We start from the raw sequence: 18,321 nt of genomic DNA, 5'->3' as shown, positions 1-18,321 counted from the left end.
CACACACGCTCACATCCACACACACCTCTGTGTTTTCTGCATTATTAGCATTCTAATTACCATATTTCTAAAGACAGGGAAAACTCAATCTTCATACATTTCATAGCCCTTTGAAATGACTCTCTCTCTCACACACACACACACACACACACACACACACACACACACACACACACACACACACACACACACACACACAAGCAGTGGCAGCTGGGAGAACAGACTGGAGATGCAGCAGGGGGCTTCAGCCCACAGGCTCAGGGTGGAGAGGCAGAGAGGGAGCAGGAATCTCCCGAACTGCTCCAGCAGATCCCCACCCCCCCCTCACCCCGCTCCAACACCCCCCCCCCCCCTCGCCCCGCTCCAACACCCCCCCCCCCTCATCCTCACCCGCTCCAACACACTCTCTCATCCTCAGTGACACACTAGCTAGCGGCTATTTTTTGCCTAAACTCTTCATTTAGTCTCATCCCACTTGAAGCTCGTGTCTATTCGCCTTGACTTGCTCTACAGACACACAAGGGGGTGTGGGGTGGGTAAAGGGAAGGCGAGGACAAAGATGACTGTCTTCTAGGAGCTTTCAGACGTCACTTGGTAGTGTCGGGTTAAATCACAGACAGATGCGTTGGGAGTACCTTTCCGATCTCATCCTTCAGCTTGTACTGGTTGAGCTGGACACAGTCCTGTGGAAAGACAACACAAATGTGGTACCAAAAAAAGACAGACAAAAAGAATCAGAAAGAAAACAGTCAACTAACCATATTGTAATAAATCTCTAATAGTAAATGTCTAAAACCTCTACAGGATGCAAAATATATGAAAACAGATATAGAGAGCTATGGTCCATTACAGGGTTCTAGTACAGAACTACAGACCTACTTCAAGAAATATTATGGCCAATTACATAAAGGCACGTTGTGTAATCCTATTATCTAACTACTATTTTCTGCCAGGGAGAGGATCTACACACACATCTCTTCAATCTCTATCACACAGAGGTCCTAACTGCAGTCTCACCTCTGGTTCATTCTCTCAGTTAGTAGCCTTCATGGTAAAGAGTGGGGAACAATGACATATTTCAGTATCACTCTGCAACTGTTGTTTAACAGCAAGTGTACAGGTATGTCATGAATATCTGGATGTTCCATGTGTTTAGCTATATGAAATGTTGAGGTATGGACAACTGTAAATATTTAAGTGGTAGTAGACTTGTCTAACCTGGCTTAAGTTGAAATATAAAGTGAACTCTACTGCTCTGTTAGAGTGTGCCATCACCTAAATGTCACCTCTTTTGGGTGCAACCGAACTGTATTTTTGCGTAGCCGGTTTGCCTTTTATGTCGTCCTGATCCATATGTTACGTGAGAAGAGTGTATTAAGCAAAGATTCTAGAACAGAGCTCCGCTCTAGAATCTTTGGTATTAAGGTCATTATGGGTAATCCCTGTGCTGTACCTGCAGGTCAGTGATGGAGACCCGGTGGGACTCGACGGTGGGGCGACGCGGCAGGCGTGGGGACGAATGCGGCGAGGTGATGGGCGAGTAGGGCAGCGACGGGTAGATGTAGCGCCCATTGATGCCAGGCGAGCCGCATGGCGAGGACAGCGTCTGCGAGCGTTCCTGCAGCGACAGCTTCCTGTCAGACAGGTGCAGGCGCCCACGCGTTTCCTGCGGCTCGGGGAAGAGCGCCTCAGGCCGGCCCACCGCGTGCGACAAGAGGTCACACGAGGCCATCCGGAACGCCGGCACAGACGCCCCCGCAGCCGCCGCTGACCCTGGAGGGTCGGGCGTCTCCGAGCTGTCCATGTCCTCCGGTTCGTCCTCGTCATCGGCGCCCATCCTGTCCTCGGACGGCCCACTGGGCTCATACTCGGTCACCACGATGAGGGACTCCATGTGCACCGGTGGCGGGTGGTGGGCAGGGGGCGCTACTGAACAGCTGCACAGCAGGTCAGGCAGAGGCTGAGGGGGCTGCTGCTGGGCAGACACGAGTGGCACGTGAGGGGCAGTCGGGGACGCCAGGGGAGACGGGGCATGGTTGCCACTGGCGCCGCCGGCAGAGGCCGGCGAATCAGAAGAGGGCCAGGAGGAGACACAGGGAAACATGGCGTCCTAACCAAAAGCCCTGAGGCTGCCCCTCCATCAGGAACTCACTGGGCCAAACTGAGAAAGAAAGAAAGAAAGAAAGAAAGAAAGAAAGAAAGAAAGAAAGAAAGAAAGAAAGAACCGGCAGTCAAATAGAAAGAACTTCCAAGTTAAAAAATTCACACAGACACAAATCTCCCACAGCTGGCACATCAAAGGGCACAGAATAAATGTAACTGCACATGCACCGTTACATCACGACTACACAGACACAGACACTCACACACACACACACACACACACACAACAAACAGTCACATACACACGCACACACATTTCAAATGAGTTCACAACGCCTACAGAGAGCAAGCTAATCTTCCCAAGAATCTCCGTGGTGCTTTTTACCTTGCTTTCTGCATATGGCCCAGCCTTGAGCCGCGCAGCGCTGGCCGTGGGCTGTTACTGCGTCGCGTTTGGGAAGAAAACAGTGTGTGGGAGCTGTGTGGGCCAGAGAGATACAGAAAAATAAAGACCTTGCTGGAAGAACAGACACATTCATCACTCCACAAGCCACCAGGAAGGAGAGATGGAGCGGGCAGGCCTACACACTCAGACACCCCCCCCCCCCCCCACTCTCCTCCAACCATGGCCTCGTTTCAGCACTCCTCCTCACCGAGGCTATCCTTTCTTTTTTTCTCTCTCTCCCTGTCGTCCTCGATCCTTTTAAGCCAATCTCTGTTTTCATCTCTCTTTCTATCTCTCTCTCTCTCTGGGAGTCTCTTCTTTCATTATCCACCACTTACTTAGTCCTCTTTATCCATCTCTCACACTTTCTATTTCTATTTCTCTCTCTCTCTCTCTCTCTCTCTCTCTCTCTCTCTCTCTCTCTCTCTCTCTCTCTCTCTCTCTCTCTCTCTCTCTCTCTCTCTCTCTCTCTCTCTCTCTCTCTCTCTCTCTCTCTCTCTCTCTCTCTCTCTCTCTCTCTCTCTCTCTCTCTCTCTCTCATCAAGCCTCCCACATAGAGCAGAGTGTGAATGGCTGTCTCAGCTCACCCAGAAACACCCCCCCTCACACACACACACACACATACACACACACACAGAGACACACACACACAGAGAGACACACACACACAGAGACACACACACACAGAGACACACACACACACAGAGACACACACACACACACACACACACACACACACACACACACACACACACACACACACACACACACACACACACACACACACACACACACACACACACACACACACACACACACACACACACACACACACACACACACACCAATCATGCTTGGCCTGTTTGAACCAAGTCTGGACGTTCTCATGATCCTGTCGAGCACCCCTACCCCAAAACTCCTACACACTAAACACACCCCCTTCCCTACCACTGAAACATACACAGACACAACACAAAAACAGACACACACAGCAGTGACACTGAATCCCCCCCTGCCTCCATCCTTAAAGCCAGTCGTGGCCGTATCTTCACAGACATGATAGTGTAGCCTAGGCTGATGTGGGCCCCTACAGCCCCCACCCCCCCCTGCAGTGTGTCCCAACCCACAGTGTGTGGAAAGCCACAGAGCCAAGGCAGCAGGAGTGAGGAGAGGGATTAGGGAAGGAACAGACTAATGAGGACATGCCAGTAATTGAGACCTTTTTGGCTTCCTCTAATATTGACCCACAGGCACGGAGCTCTCTACAGTACAAGGTCAGGCCAAAAGATATCTGTCCGAGTATAATTATGTGGCAACCCTTCTGATTACACCACCAATGTGAAAAGTTTTTATTATTATTATTATTATTATTATTTAATTGATATACATTGAAAAGGGAAGCAACAATATTTGAGATCTCATATGCATATTCATAACAACAGCAAGCAAGTTTTTCCAATATGCATCAAAGACCATCCTGCCATGTCTGACATACTTGGCATCCATGACCTCCAGGATACGGTTAAGGTATACCCTTTTCCTTCAACTTCCTGGACCTGCAAGCCATGTGCTGACTCCAAAGCCAGACAAAAAAAATATTTTCTCAAAATGAGAAACTGCAGGCCTGTGAATTCTTTCAGTGTGGTCTGTTTTTCGCTCCCACACACCACTCTTTCTTGCTCTAGCTCTCTCTCCTTTCAAACAATAACACAATCCTCTATGGACAACGCAACCTACACTGCCTGCTGTCCAGCCTGTAAGCTATCTTATTTTCTCTCTTCCCTCTCAAGTATGGTAGTTGTGATAAATAAGAGTAAAGGATTTGGGGGCATGCACTGTATAAGATGCTGGACAAGACATAGCCCAGCGCTGTAGCTTCCCAAGTGAGCTATTTTAATCTGAGAGCAGTTGCTTTCTCTGCCTGACCTAGTTTGATCTTTGATGGATGGCATGGCACAGTTCGCGACTATTTCAGTTAGAATGCACAAAATATGAACGCTTAATCCCTGCTCAAGATCACTCCATACTTAGCCAACAAAAGCACTCCTCCATCTTACACACACACACACACACACAGAAATATTATGCCAGGAAGGGGGGGGGGACTGAGTCTCTTACTAATATTGCAAAAGTTGAAAATGCATTGGCCTTGCAGATTACAAAAAACAATGACAAACAGATCTGTACTGATCTAGGGGTAGGCCTATGTGTGGGAGTGGGAGTGAGCAAGTGCTTGGGTGGGCATGATAAAACCCTGAACCCAGCCTAAAGCCCTGATGACAATGACAGTAGTGATGATGACCTCCAATGAAGCACTGGGGGCCTGCCCACCATGGCTTCCAATCTTGCCCCAGAAACAAAACAGATGCTTCTGTGCTCCAGATGCCAGCGGTTTACAGTAGACGCTAAGCACGTGACTAAGCCCCCCTCGTACAGTGAGAAAGGCGAGGCAGGGTGGGGGTGGTATTGGGATAGATAGTGGGGGAAAGGGTGGGGGTCTAAGGGCAGTGGGCCTAATCCGTGCGTAAAGGCAGGCCATGGCACCATCTGGAGCTGAGGAATCTTCTAAACATTTGCATTAAACGAGGCATGCACAGGCTTCTGATCTGCGTCAGATGCTGTGGAATGACAACAGGGGAAACACTGCCATACAAGTCAATGTGAGCAGTAGGCTCAAGAGTAAAACAGTAAAAAGTAAGAATAATCTGACTACTATTCATTCAGTCAGTCAGTTACCTTAATTTATCACACACCTCAAAAACTATCAAATGAAATATTGGCAACAGCACTCACTCGCGTCACAGACCAGAAAGAAAGTTCCTTATGACAAGAAAACACATTGTTAATTAAGGGGCTCTAAAAATCGTGACTACAACCAGTGATTTAAGACGCAACCCGACCCGGGAAGAGATTTATTCTACGCTAAATCTGAGGGGCTTGGACGTTAACACTGGAAACAAGCATCAACGCCGAGGCACCATTTTAGATGGTACCCAGATGAGGAAATACTGTCAATGACCCGTTTCTGTCACTCGCCAAGTAAGGAAAACACATGGGACCCTAGGACCTGACGGACACATCAACAATGTCGTACAGTACAGTAGGCTATAGGTTTCGAACATCAAAACAATCGGCGTTTCCTACATTTTTTAGTAGTTTCGATTTGATTATGAAATATAGGCTATGTTCATGCGATCTCATATTTACGAAGGGAAAGCAAATTCATTAATTATGCAATAGCATACTACTAAACGTCACCTAAGGGCCTAAAATACACAATCTGAAATCACACAACCAAAGGTTTGCTACCAGTAACGTTACAGCACATCCCAGATGCAACCAATCCATAGCACCGACAATATTCCCCAGCAGACTGGGTTGCATCAGCAGCTGCTGTGTTGTACGAAGACAATGTTTCTATCTTATACTTCAATCGTCAAGATAAGTCACCCCCATTTCCGCACATTAGACTCGGCAACTTGCTGTTGTTGTATATGAGCATGGTGGTAATATTAGCACGTTTGATTATATCTAGGCTAGAACATTTCGACGAGGGGCAAAACTACCACATTTTAACATGTGATGTGCCCAGCTTACGTTAATGTTAGTTCCACATGTCAAACGCGTATTGTAGCCTAATGTAGCAACGACTATGTTTCGCCTACGCGTTACAAACCAGACTGTGCAGCTTTAACAAAATGACTAGACACAAAATAGCGTGGCAATTTGACATTGTTGTTATCATTAATGTTAATAATAATGTTACCTTATTGGCATACCCGTGTACTCGTCAAAGCAGCGTGTATCTATCGTTCTACTTCGCAGGGTAGCTTGTGCCTTGTAGATGTCCCTACAGGGAGAATGGGAGAAGCAGCACTGCTCTGATAGGCTGCATGCATCATGTAAGCAAACCAACCCTGCTCGACGTAACACACACAGCCTCTTGTACCAGTGGATGATACGGATTGGGAAGACTGTATCTCAGGGTACCCTTTGTATACGATAAAAGTGGCCTACGTGTTGTCTAAAATAAAGTATTATTTTAACTCTGCTACATTTGTTAAGATTACAGCAGATCATAAGTCTGCATATGGTAGCTTACAAGTAGCCTATTGGCCCCTTCAGTTGTTGGGGAAAGAGGGCAGAGGTTTATACCTGGGCATACCTAAACCTGTGTGTATACCTGTATAACCTGAGCCTGTGACAGGAGGGCCCCTGCAGGCCTGTCCTACTGTAGCATATCCCAGATATTTCCCAGTTCTCAGGCACACCCATATAGTTCAGCTTCAGGGCAGACCCGTTGCCTTTACATGACATGACAAAGATTTTGGAACAGTTCCTGCTCCATCTCTTTATACCCCAGGGCCACCTGCACTCAACATAATGCAGTTAGCTCGCCAGGCGATGGATATGGTTTCAGATGGCATCCTATTGTTACACTCTCAGCTGGACCGGGGGAACAGTGCTGTGAGGATTATGGTCTTTAACTTCTCCAGCACCTTCAACACCATGTAGTCCCTCCTACTGAGAGACAAGCTGACAGAGATAAGATGGACCTCATAATGTCAGGCTGAGGGGCCGCACCTTTGAGACTGTAGTTGATATGGAGTCAGTCGAGACCTGGGGGGTATTCCAAGTAGGCTACATGGTTTAGTGGCAAACCTGGGTAAGTTAACTCAGAGTAAGTGGTAAACCAACAAGAGCTCTATAGCATTGTTTTGTTTGGAGAATGAAGCCAAAGCTCTTCTATTAGGAGGTTTACCCCTTACTCTGAGTTAACTTACCCAGGTTTGACACTAAACCACGAACTTGGAATACCCCCCTGAAAGTACCTGGGATTGCAGCTGGATGGATAGACTGGACTATTCAGCAAACCACTTTTTTTCCAGGAAGGGGCAGTGTCTTGGCTGATGAGGCTGATGTCATTTGTCTGTAGGAAACTCTTGCTGACGCTTTGCCTGTGGACTGCCATCAACGTTCTCTGCATGGTTTGCTGGGCAGGCAGCATTAAGAAGAGGGAGATGCTGAGAGGGGCACCTCTCTGTGGGCTCCCTATGGCAGCGAGAAGGACCCACAGTGCATGCAAATGACCTGACGTATCTTCCATAGACAGTTAATAAGTACGTGTAGAAGATGCAAAATATTTCATTCCCTCCCAAGGAAATTTGACTGTCACAACAGCACCACCCTGTGCATGTAAAATCACACAAAAAGTAAAACAATAACAAAAACAAAAAGATCAGTCACATCAATCAACAGCCACTTACATGCAAATTCTTCTACAACGTCTGTCTTTTAGGTTCCTTATAATAAAAGAAAAACATAATCTATTTGCCCCTCATGATTATCAACTCATCAATAAATTATTTTTACAGACACCTTGTGGCAAGAGGCCCGTATATGATCACATTGAGGGCTCCCAAAACATGGAAATCACTCAATAAATAACGTCTGCAGAGCAGCATAGACAACTGCTGCGGTTTAAAAAACACTTGTAATTCACATGAAGGCCACCATGTGGCACTTTAGCTGAGTAAAATGTCAACTTACTACTTCCTCTATGCGTAACACAATATGGCCAAAACTACAATTTATCCCACAGATACCATTATACAGTTATGTGCAGAATAATAGCAGTGTGTTTTAAATTGAATAAAGCTCAAAATCTTTAGAATAGCTGTTAATTCCATAATATCAATGCACTGCACATTACAGTTTTTCTCAGTCGCTTTTTTCAGGTGCTTTTCTCACATCACTATTAACATTTGCACAGCAGTTAGTGCATTTCTCAAAACAATAGTGCAAACTGCAAAACCTAGTGGATAACCTGCAAAAGCACATCACTTGCTCAAAATGGAGAGTCCATTCCTCAAAAGCAAGTATTTATGTCAATGAAACTGCCAGTGTCATCAAAATGAGAAGTCTTGACACCATTGTTTATGAACAAGATAGTCAAATGGCTTTGTCATGTTTTCATTACGACAGTTTATGCTCTCAGTGTTTTCCCATGCAAAAAAGGTCAGAACTCGGTGACACTACCTGAAAATGCTCAAGACAGCACTATTAGTGCTTGTACAGCCATTTAAAAATTACAGTAAAGTTACAAATTGCTGTAGTTAGGGGAGTAAGTGAGTACAAGACACTGAATATGTACGTTTCACAGTTTTACTGTATGCTCTTTGCAATTCTACAGCATTGTGACAGAATTTGATAACTAGTTCACCAATTTTGTATGTAATGACTCAAGCAATGAAATGAAGACTATTAGTTTTATTGGGAACGACTATTCAGCATCCATAAGTATAGTTAATTTTGACTGACATGACAAAGCAACTGATACATGTTCAAAAGCATTTCCAATTTGTTCAGAGGAAGGAGAAATTGCTACTATGATGTGCACAAATGACTGAATGTTGTGGAGGTTGAACTAATAGTTATGAGAATTTTCATTCTGATCTGAGAAAAGCATCAAAGCGACTGAGAAAAACTGTAAATTTCAAATCAAAACATGACCAGAATTGATCAAGTTTGTGTTATACCTTTACCGAACGTGAAGAAAAAGAAATGTTAGGCTGTTATAAAAAATAACAGTGTTTGCATTTTTCTTTACAAACTCAAACATTTACTGTATAAACTGAAAAATGTCTCAAGATTTTGCTTTACTTTGAATCACTGCACTAATATCTAGTTGCTTTACCATTATTTCTGAGAATTGCTTCACATCTGTGTTGCATGGAGTCGACCAACTACTGGCAACTGTGAACAGGTATTCCAGCCCATTGAACTACATTCCACAATTCCTCTACATTTCTGGGTTTTGCCTTAGCATTTTTTATGTCACCCCACAAGTTTTCTAGGATTGAGGTCTGGGGATCGGGCTGGCCACTCCATAACGTCAATCTTGTTCGTCTGGAACCAAGACTTTGCTTGCTTACTGGTGTGTTTTGGGTCATTGTCTTGTTGAAACACCCATTTCAAAGGCATTTCCTCTTCAGCATAAAACAACATGACCTCTTCAAATATTTTGATGTATTGAAACTGATCCATGATCTCTGGTGTGCGATAAATAGGTCCAACACCACAGTATGAGAAACATCGCCATAACATGAATTGTGCACCACCATGCTTTACTGTCTTCAGTGTACCGTGGCTTGAATTCAGTGCATGTGGGTCATTGGACAAACTGTCTGCAAAATGTTCCAAAAGTGAAGCATTCAACAAAGCAAAAAGTGGTTACTTTGAAGTATTTACGATGAGACATCACATTAGTTTGTTTTTAGTTCTTTCTACTACAATTGATTTTGTCCTTGAATGAATGAGAAAGGCTCAATAAATGCCTATGTCTGTGCCAAATCATTTCAACAATAGTAAATGCAACAGTATTTGTCAAGTCTCGAAAGTAAAAGTACTTCCACTGGAAGTGTAAAAGGAGGACTTCTACTTTTACTGGAGTAACATTCAACTACGGTATGTGTATCTCTACTTTCACTCAAGTATAGGATTTGTGTACTTCGTCCACCACTGAACTCAATACAGCCAATTTCATACACAAATGTAATTTTAAATAATATTACACACACATATTACACAAAAATTACACAAATATTTGTTCATTCAAGAAGGGTACAAATTTGGACTCTGATTAAGCCCTATTCAGAGCCAATTAGTTCAATAGTTTTTATCAATTAAGAATAATCTCCAAATTCAAGTCTGTTCTATCATATAATGATCTGGAAGAAGTCATCCACGCTTTCATAACCTCCCGTTTAGACTGTTGTAACTCTCTCTACTTTGGTCTCCCTCTGACACTGGTGGCACGGCTTCAGATGGTCCAAATTGCAGCAGCTAGGCTGCTCACCAACACAAAAAAGCATTACACCTGTCCTAGCCTCCTTGCACTGGCTTCCAGTCCAGTCAAGGATACAATTTAAAATACTGCTGTTACTTTTTAAGGCTCTTCATGACCTGGCCCTCAGCTACATAGTTGATATCCTTCATCACCATGTAGCCCCCAGGTCCCTCAGATCATCCAGCAAAAAGGTGACAAAGGTGAAAGCCTTTTCTGTTGCCGGCCCTCAGCTGTGGAACCAACTGCCACTTGACATCAGAAATGCCCCTTCAATTACACTATTCAAAATCAGGCTCAAAACGCACCTTTTTGTATTGGCCTTCCCTGTGTTTTAATTGTCTTACCCTATTATGTCTGTAATTAAGTGTTGTCTATTGATGTTGTCTTAGCTTAAATCACTGATCTGTATGTGTATTCATTTACTTATCTATTTTATTTTATGTTTATTATTCTTTAGCTAATGCACTATGTACAGCTCTTTGGTCAGTGCAAGCTGTGGTTAAATGTGATCTGAAAATAAACTTTACTTACTTTTACTTACTATAAATTAAGAGATCCATAAACAAACAATCTAACAAATATTCAAAGCTTAATATTACAGAGATTAAGAAAATGTATTTACAGAGCATGCAAAGCAATGTGTATTGTAATACAGTCTTATTTTTATTGCAGTGCATGCAAAGCAATGTGTATTGTGATACAGTGTCTTCTTATTATTTGTATTACAAGTGTATGCAAAGCAAAGCAATGTCTGTTATACAGAGTCTTCTTATTTTTCTAATTATTCTTCCAGGATCTTTCTGCGTTTAACGGAATTTGAACTGCTTAATTTATAAACTTGGTTAAAATTGTGTTGCACAGGTCTTGTAAAGGACACGTGAGCTATCACTGAAAACTACTAATTTCTTCTTTTTCTGTATCCTCTGTCATTCATACTGTAAATGCACTGAATTACATCATGCAATTTAAATAACCTTTTAACCTTTTGCTTTGCCTGCACTTGTATTTCCTTCAGGAAATAAAAAAAATAAAAAAGATTAATTATTTATTTACTTTCAAATCCAATACCATGGCAACTTAAAAACAAATTTCTCATTGTACCAATTCAGCAAACCGCAGACTCTGAATTTCCCTCCGAAATATGCCACTGTTACATTCAGAATGACTGTTGGGTGATGGCCAGAAAATGCTGTTAAGTTGTTTCATATTTCACTTTGGGTAAGGCACATTTTGTGCAAATTCCACTAATGGAAATGTTTTAACCCCTAAAAACAATGGCTTATACAATGCTTATATATAATATATATATACAAAAATGCAATAACTTATGTAGGCCTACATCAATCTTGCATAAGCAGACACAAACAGATTACAACTGGCATTGGCAGTGCTCTAACAGCATAGGGTCCATTATTTGGTGATGAGGTTATGGCCTACATTTCAAACTGCTACAAGATCCAGTCATTAATATAATTATAAATGGCATTGGAACCACTAGTTGTCGGTTGCCATTGATAGATTAATAAAATAAAACAAATACAAGTGGATGCAAATACAATAATTTATACAATAGTAACAAATACAGTTAACACAAAATGCCAATGCACAAATTGACGCCAATTGCTAAAATTGTAGCCAACATAAAGACAATGAAAGAGTTTTAAAATTTGATGCATTCAATTTGTCCGACTTCCCTCCATCTCTGTTTCACAGTTCAACAGTCAGTTATGACGTAGTGTTCAATATCCTACGTCATGTAAACATCAGAATGGATTAAACTGAATTAAGAGCAAGTAATTTCAACTGTCTTTGTTGTCATCTTAAATCTGGGTGTCATGCCCAGTTGACAGGACCAAGCATCCATCGCAGGTGCCCCACCATGGACGATTCCCAGGTTTTGAAAAAACGGGGCTATACCCAAGGTATTAGTATAGGGGAAGGGTCTTATGCAAAGGTCAAATCAGCTTATTCTGACCGTCTTAAAATGAATGTCGCTGTTAAGATAATCAACAAGCAGAGGGCACCCAAAGACTTCTTGGACAATTTCCTACCCCGTGAACTTGATATCCTGGCATGCCTGAACCACAGGAACATCGTGAAAACCTATGAAATATTTGAAACCTCAAGTGGGAAGGTGTACATGGTGATGGAGCTCGGCGTGCAAGGCAACCTGCTGGAATTCATCGAATTCCGAGGTGCGTTACCACCAGAATTCTGCAAGAAACTTTTTCGTCAGATGGCGAGAGCCATCAAATTTATCCATGACCAGGACATAGTTCATCGAGACATCAAATGCGAAAATCTTCTCCTGGACAAAGATTTTAATTTGAAGATAGCTGATTTTGGATTCAGTCGGAGGCTCACCGACAGTGATGGAGCGATGGAGCTCAGTAAAACGTTCTGTGGCTCTGAGGGCTACGCTGCACCTGAAGTGCTACAAGGCATTCCTTATGACCCTAAACTTTACGACGTCTGGAGCATGGGTATCGTTTTGTTCGTTATGGTATGCGGATCCATGCCATTCGATGACTCAAACGTCAAGAGAATGATCAAGGATCAAAAAAAGCATCGGTTGACATTTCCGAAGTCAATAGTAATATCGCCCCTGTGCAAAGACCTTATTTACAGGATGCTTCATCCTGATCCAAAGAAGCGTCTTAAAGTTGTTGAGTGTTTGGAGCATCCTTGGCTACATGTAGAATGCGACGCTGCGGAGGGCAGAATAAATAACCCGGATGGACAATCCACCGCGAAAGGCTCCCTCCAACGAGATGGCAACTGCGACAAGGTCACCGAGGCCAAACCAGATCTTGAGGCAGACTTATCTCTGCAGTGTGCAGCAAAGTGAACTTTCGGGTAAGCTGCAAAATGTGGTCGTTCTGACTATTGTCAGAAGTAGTAAATTATCCTCAGTAGGCTACTTTATGTTAGTCTGAGTCTAGTGTTATCTTATTACTGGAAATGCTCAGAATAAAAATTGTTTGGCCTAAGTAGAAAACTTATAAAAAAAACTATATTATTTTCATGTGAAATTTCCCCAGTGTATTCTGTTAAAATTTCCCAAATGTTTCATTGCCAGGCTGGAAATCCATGCTACTGGAGTGACTGAGGATTATCTTGCAGGTAAAGAGTTCAGGCCATGTTTTATGTTTCTTTAAAAAAGTATAGGCAAATTATATTACTACTAGTTTGTTTGTAGTTTGTGTATTTGTTTGTCTCCAAGTTATGCTGAATGTGTCTGTCACCAAAAATGATTTAGGAATGTACATGTTTATGCAGTTGAAAGGGTCTAAGATGTGGTTTCTGTGTGTTGTTTCTTGTGGTTTTCTCCATGTAGAAAACTCATCTTTCTAAATAACAATGCCGGGGGTTATGCAGAGCCAAAACAAATTACACCCCACTTAAAAGAGCCGCACAACACGAAAGATGCCCACACTGACTTACAATGACTTAATGAGACATAAGCTCATAAGACATAGCTCTTCTCTTTTTCATTTAAAGTGAGACACTTGGAAGATGCTACAAATTATCCTTTTCAGGAATGTGTAGCAAGGTAGCCACCAACAGAAATATCTGAGACCAACACAAATCCCCCCTCACTGAATGATTTATTAGCATGAGCGATGCTCCAATATAATAACTGATATGACAATGTGACTATTTGGTGTTCCATTCGTTTTTGAAAAGAAAATGAACAAAAAGAAAACAAGTCTGCTTCTCTGACTGATGTTAATATAGCCTACCTTTACCTTCTACTTGTGAAGGTCCATGGACGGATTATGAACTTTCGGGCCCCTGGGCCCAGATGTATTAAGGGCCCCCCACTAATTGTCGCATGTGTGGGAGGGGGGGTTTGGGGGTCCTCCCCCAGAATTTTTTTCATTTGTTTGATGTGATTTCCTGTATTCTGGTGCATTTTGGGGATGGCCAATACTAAATTCAATCAGATTCATAGTCTACATCCTGATTTGTTGATATTGAGGCAATGATTCCATGCAAAGGCTTGGGCTTCAGGGCCCCCTGACCTCTTGGGCCCCTGGGCCCGGTAGGCCCGTGCAGTAATCCATCCCTGTGAAGGTCGGGTCTTTTGGAAAAGTCTTGAGAAATTTTCAGGTTTGAAGCTTTATGTATCAATTAAGTCTGGAATACCAAGTAGGAAACTAATGTGTAGAACACGTTTTTAACTGTGTTATTTTGGTTACAGACACGTTATGCTACAAATCCACGTTATGAAGACAAATCCATCTTTTGAATGTCCTGTGTTTCTCTTTCTATTTGCGCTTAGCTTCAGGCTATGTTTTCCTGATCGCAGTAGCATTAACCCTGGCTAAAGAAAGAAATATATCTGCTTATGTTTTTGGGGGGGCTATATTCCTATCATCACCTGAGGGAACATTATTTTAATCTAATTATTGGTAGCCTAACTATTGGCCTTACTATCAAATAATGAAATGCATTTTGATTTATCAGAAATATATTTAAAAAAAAAAAAATCAGTTGAGCAGCTGCAAGCACACAAGAGGAGGCAAAAAGCCACATGCAGCTCGCGAGCAATTCATCACTCGCGAGCAATTCATTCATGCCTTGGGTGTAAGATAGGAACAAGACTTGCGTTGCGCTTGGCGCCACGTTGCGCCGGGTGTAAGATAAAGTCATTAATATCAAATTCAGCATATTATCATGATCTTAGCTGTCCATGTGCTCAAAAAGCAAAACTTTGTTTTTAGATGCAGCACAGAGGGCTGTCCAAGTTGATTGGCTGTTCAAATAATTGCTCAAATGCTGACCACTCACTAGAAATCAAGTGCTATGCCTATAACCACAATAGCAGGCCGACAGTTACTTGTATGTATGTAATGGCTGTAGTGAGGCTGTAATGTGGATTATTAAATGTTTTGAGGAGATGTTAATGGAAATGTTTGTCTTTTAAGTCTTAATAACACTAATTTGGCAGTATTCAGATATGCTTTCATAATTAGCATAGGTAAGTTTATCATTAATTATTCAACAACACAAATTATTCAGACTCAATAAATGGAAAGCCAGGTCAGCATTAGTAACATGTTGCAGTTGTGGCAGTTGGGGCTGTGCTAGGTTTTACAATGACATCGAACACGATTTAGCCAATCATAATTAAGGACCGTAACTTTCATTCTAAGGTGCCAATATAATTATAGCACCTGGGATTTTGTTAAAAATAATAATTTCCTGATAAAGCATTGTTTTTTTCTCTGAATTAAGTTACTTGAATTAAATTGATGGATTTGTATCTTTCTTTTGCAGTCTGATAAGCAAATTGATCAAAAGGAGAATTTCTTACAGTATAACCCTTCCATCATTTTTTGCCAAAAAATGTGAAGGGCACTGTAATTACTGGTGCTATAGTTAACCATGGAACAATTCATGCTTCTCATCTTTTGCCAATTCGCAGACACGGCTGCAGTTAGGAAGATGATAACGATTCAGCAGATGTTGGGGATTTCCAGGGATTTCAGATGAAGCCAGAGTTTACTCAGACAGCTGACATTAAACAGGTTGCCTCATTTCGGGAGAAAGTTACTGTTTACAATCTATAACACTGCCTATGACTGCCTCTCTTAATTTATCTCAACAGTTAAAAGACTGTTCCCAGTTCAGAGTCTGAAGGCCTCCTCCATATTTTGGATGGAACTTGTGTCAGAACCATTTTTTTTTGTCCATGGTGTCATTGTCCATTTAGGAGCCCTGATAAAACAAAACAAAAAATAACCTACATTGTCACATCCCAAATATTGTCAGGAATTGTTTGTTTCCCATTTCAAAGCTTTCATTAACAATCTTTTTGTGGCATGCCACTTTCTTTCATTCTTCTTGTTATTATTATTATTATTATTATTATTATTATTTTATTAGAATTATTATCATTATTTGTAGTAGTAGTAGTAGTCGTCGTCATCGTTGTTATTAATGTTAACATATTTAAAGTTTCATTAATGTTATCATATAAAGTTTTGTCACTTATGTTGTTTTCCTTTTTATATGATTCTAACTGCTTTGGATAAATATCTTAACCTTATAGTATTAAGAATGAAGAAAACCTTAGGACTATGAGGCATTGATGATCTCAAAGTATGGCATTTTTTTTTAGATAAATGCCAGGTCTGCCTAAGTATGGAAAAAAGAAAAGAGAGTACTGTTGTCCCTATTCTGTTTCTGTGCAATTTCTTTTTTTTTTCTCAACATTCGTGCTGTCCTCAACAAGATGCCGCCCCTGCCTGTTGTTGTTTGTTTGTGGGAAGCATTTTCAAATATACACAGGAAAGATGTTAAATTCCTTGTGCTATAGGTAGGGGGTTTCACACAGCGGCCAATCTACAACCAAGTCTATTTACCGTAAAAACCAAAATCACTAACAAATCACAATACTCAGAAAGTACCGTGCAGGCCGATATAGTCAAACTTGGGGGAAAGGTTTAACATTTGCATATAGAAGACCTCATTCAATTCTGGAGCGGATCCAAATGACAGGCTGGGTGGACCCCCAGATTTACTAATATTGCAGCATAGGGCATTTGACCTTCGTCGAAGTCTGCACTCACCAAGTGCCCTTGTAATAATTTGACTTTATTTGCTGGTATGTTGCTGGTATTTGTGGTGTTTAGAATTATGTTCACTCCATCTAACAGCCAATGAAGCCAATGGACTTCAATTGTCTTTATAGTTCCCTGGTGAATTATTCATGAACATCCCTTATGGTAGCCCTAAGATGGTAAGCCCTATGTATGTCTTTATCTCGAGATAACAACTTGTTTTCCCATACCTGTATGATATGATGAAATAAAACACATCCTGTCTTCATCTTAGTCATATGTTGTGATACCCAAAAATCTAGATGTTCTCTCTAGCAACTCTATTTTAGTAGTCATGTGTTCCACTGAAACATGATGCAATAGCTCATGCTATAGAACAGTAGCCAAAGCCTATTATTTTGGTATCAATGACAACAATATTTCAAAATAATTATGTCATTATCACAGAATGCTATTTTCTAGAGATCTTGAAACTAATTAACCATTATGTCATTATCTTAGATATAATGTAACGTGACAGGGGCGGGGGTTAGGGCTGCCCACCTGCCCACCAGGGCCTACTCTTAGTCATCAAGAATTTCCGGTTACAAACAGTATACTGAATACAGGGGAAATCCCAAGGTAGGCCTACTCAGTTACTCATAAAGTGAAAACAAACATCCTGCAACACTGCAACATCCACCAACATAATAAATTCCCACCAACGTAATACAAATCTGAATGTTCCCAAACAACTTCATAATTTCCCACCAACGTAATAACCCAATTATTTATTACGTTTGAAGGAAGTTCTTTAATACGTTTGAAGGAAGTTCTTACATTGGTGGGAAGGTTAAAAAAGTTACTGTAAAAACTTTGCACCAATGTAATAATAATCACTGATTTAGTGAAATTATATCTGTTTTATCAATTGTAAGGGTACAGATGTCAACAATTGTCCAACACCATCTAAACCAATCTTCATCTTACATTATTCTGTTGGATAAATTCATTGCTGTGGCAAAATATGTTAGTTCAATGTAATAACATTGTGTTTTAAAGAGAAATATGACTAGTTTGTGTAGTTCAGTTATTTGTACACTGTAAACCCAAACAGTTCTACTAAAAACAAGTTCAGTGTTCTCAAAACATTTGTGGTAACCAATTACATAAGAAGATTTAAGTACATGTAATGTTTTAAGTAGGCTTAAGTTTACTTTCAGTTTACTAATTTTGTGTTATTAATTTAATACATTTGAAGTTTTCCTGACTTATATGTTATATTATATTCCTACTTTTAATCTCTACATGGTAAACCCAAATAAGTTCAGTGTACTCAAAACTTTTGTGGCAACCGATTTAAAAAATGTAAGTAC

General features: G+C 41.4%; 2 protein-coding genes across 4 annotated transcripts in view; one reads left to right on the top strand and one right to left on the bottom strand.

Annotated features, from left to right (window-relative positions):
- Window positions 1-18,321, bottom strand: part of camkk2 (calcium/calmodulin-dependent protein kinase kinase 2) — a 37,045-nt gene that overhangs the window by 17,345 nt on the left and 1,379 nt on the right. For 2 of the 3 annotated variants that reach the window (XM_076284777.1, XM_076284779.1), the window contains exons 1-4: window positions 6,315-6,413; window positions 2,489-2,581; window positions 1,454-2,161; window positions 636-683 (exon numbers count right to left, since the gene is read on the bottom strand). In XM_076284777.1, the coding sequence (XP_076140892.1) occupies window positions 636-683; window positions 1,454-2,104 (699 nt within the window). In that variant the 5' untranslated portion in view covers window positions 2,105-2,161; window positions 2,489-2,581; window positions 6,315-6,413. Of the gene's footprint in view, window positions 1-635; window positions 684-1,453; window positions 2,162-2,488; window positions 2,582-6,314; window positions 6,414-18,321 lie in introns of those variants that run through there. The other variant, XM_076284778.1, reaches the window with a different exon arrangement.
- On the top strand, window positions 12,277-13,245 carry LOC143122661 (testis-specific serine/threonine-protein kinase 1-like). Its single transcript, XM_076283443.1, has one exon. It carries the CDS (start codon window positions 12,277-12,279, stop codon window positions 13,243-13,245), a length of 969 nt encoding a protein of 322 aa, XP_076139558.1.

Source organism: Alosa pseudoharengus, unplaced genomic scaffold (genome assembly GCF_046254945.1).
Source record: "Alosa pseudoharengus isolate Yale_2024_CS ecotype anadromous, Long Island Sound unplaced genomic scaffold, YU_APseudo_1.1 YU_APseudo_1.1_scf_14, whole genome shotgun sequence".
In the NCBI taxonomy this organism is placed as follows: Eukaryota; Metazoa; Chordata; class Actinopteri; order Clupeiformes; family Clupeidae; genus Alosa; species Alosa pseudoharengus.
Note: the sequence above shows the minus strand (reverse complement) of the source record. Positions and strands in the feature narration are given on the sequence as shown.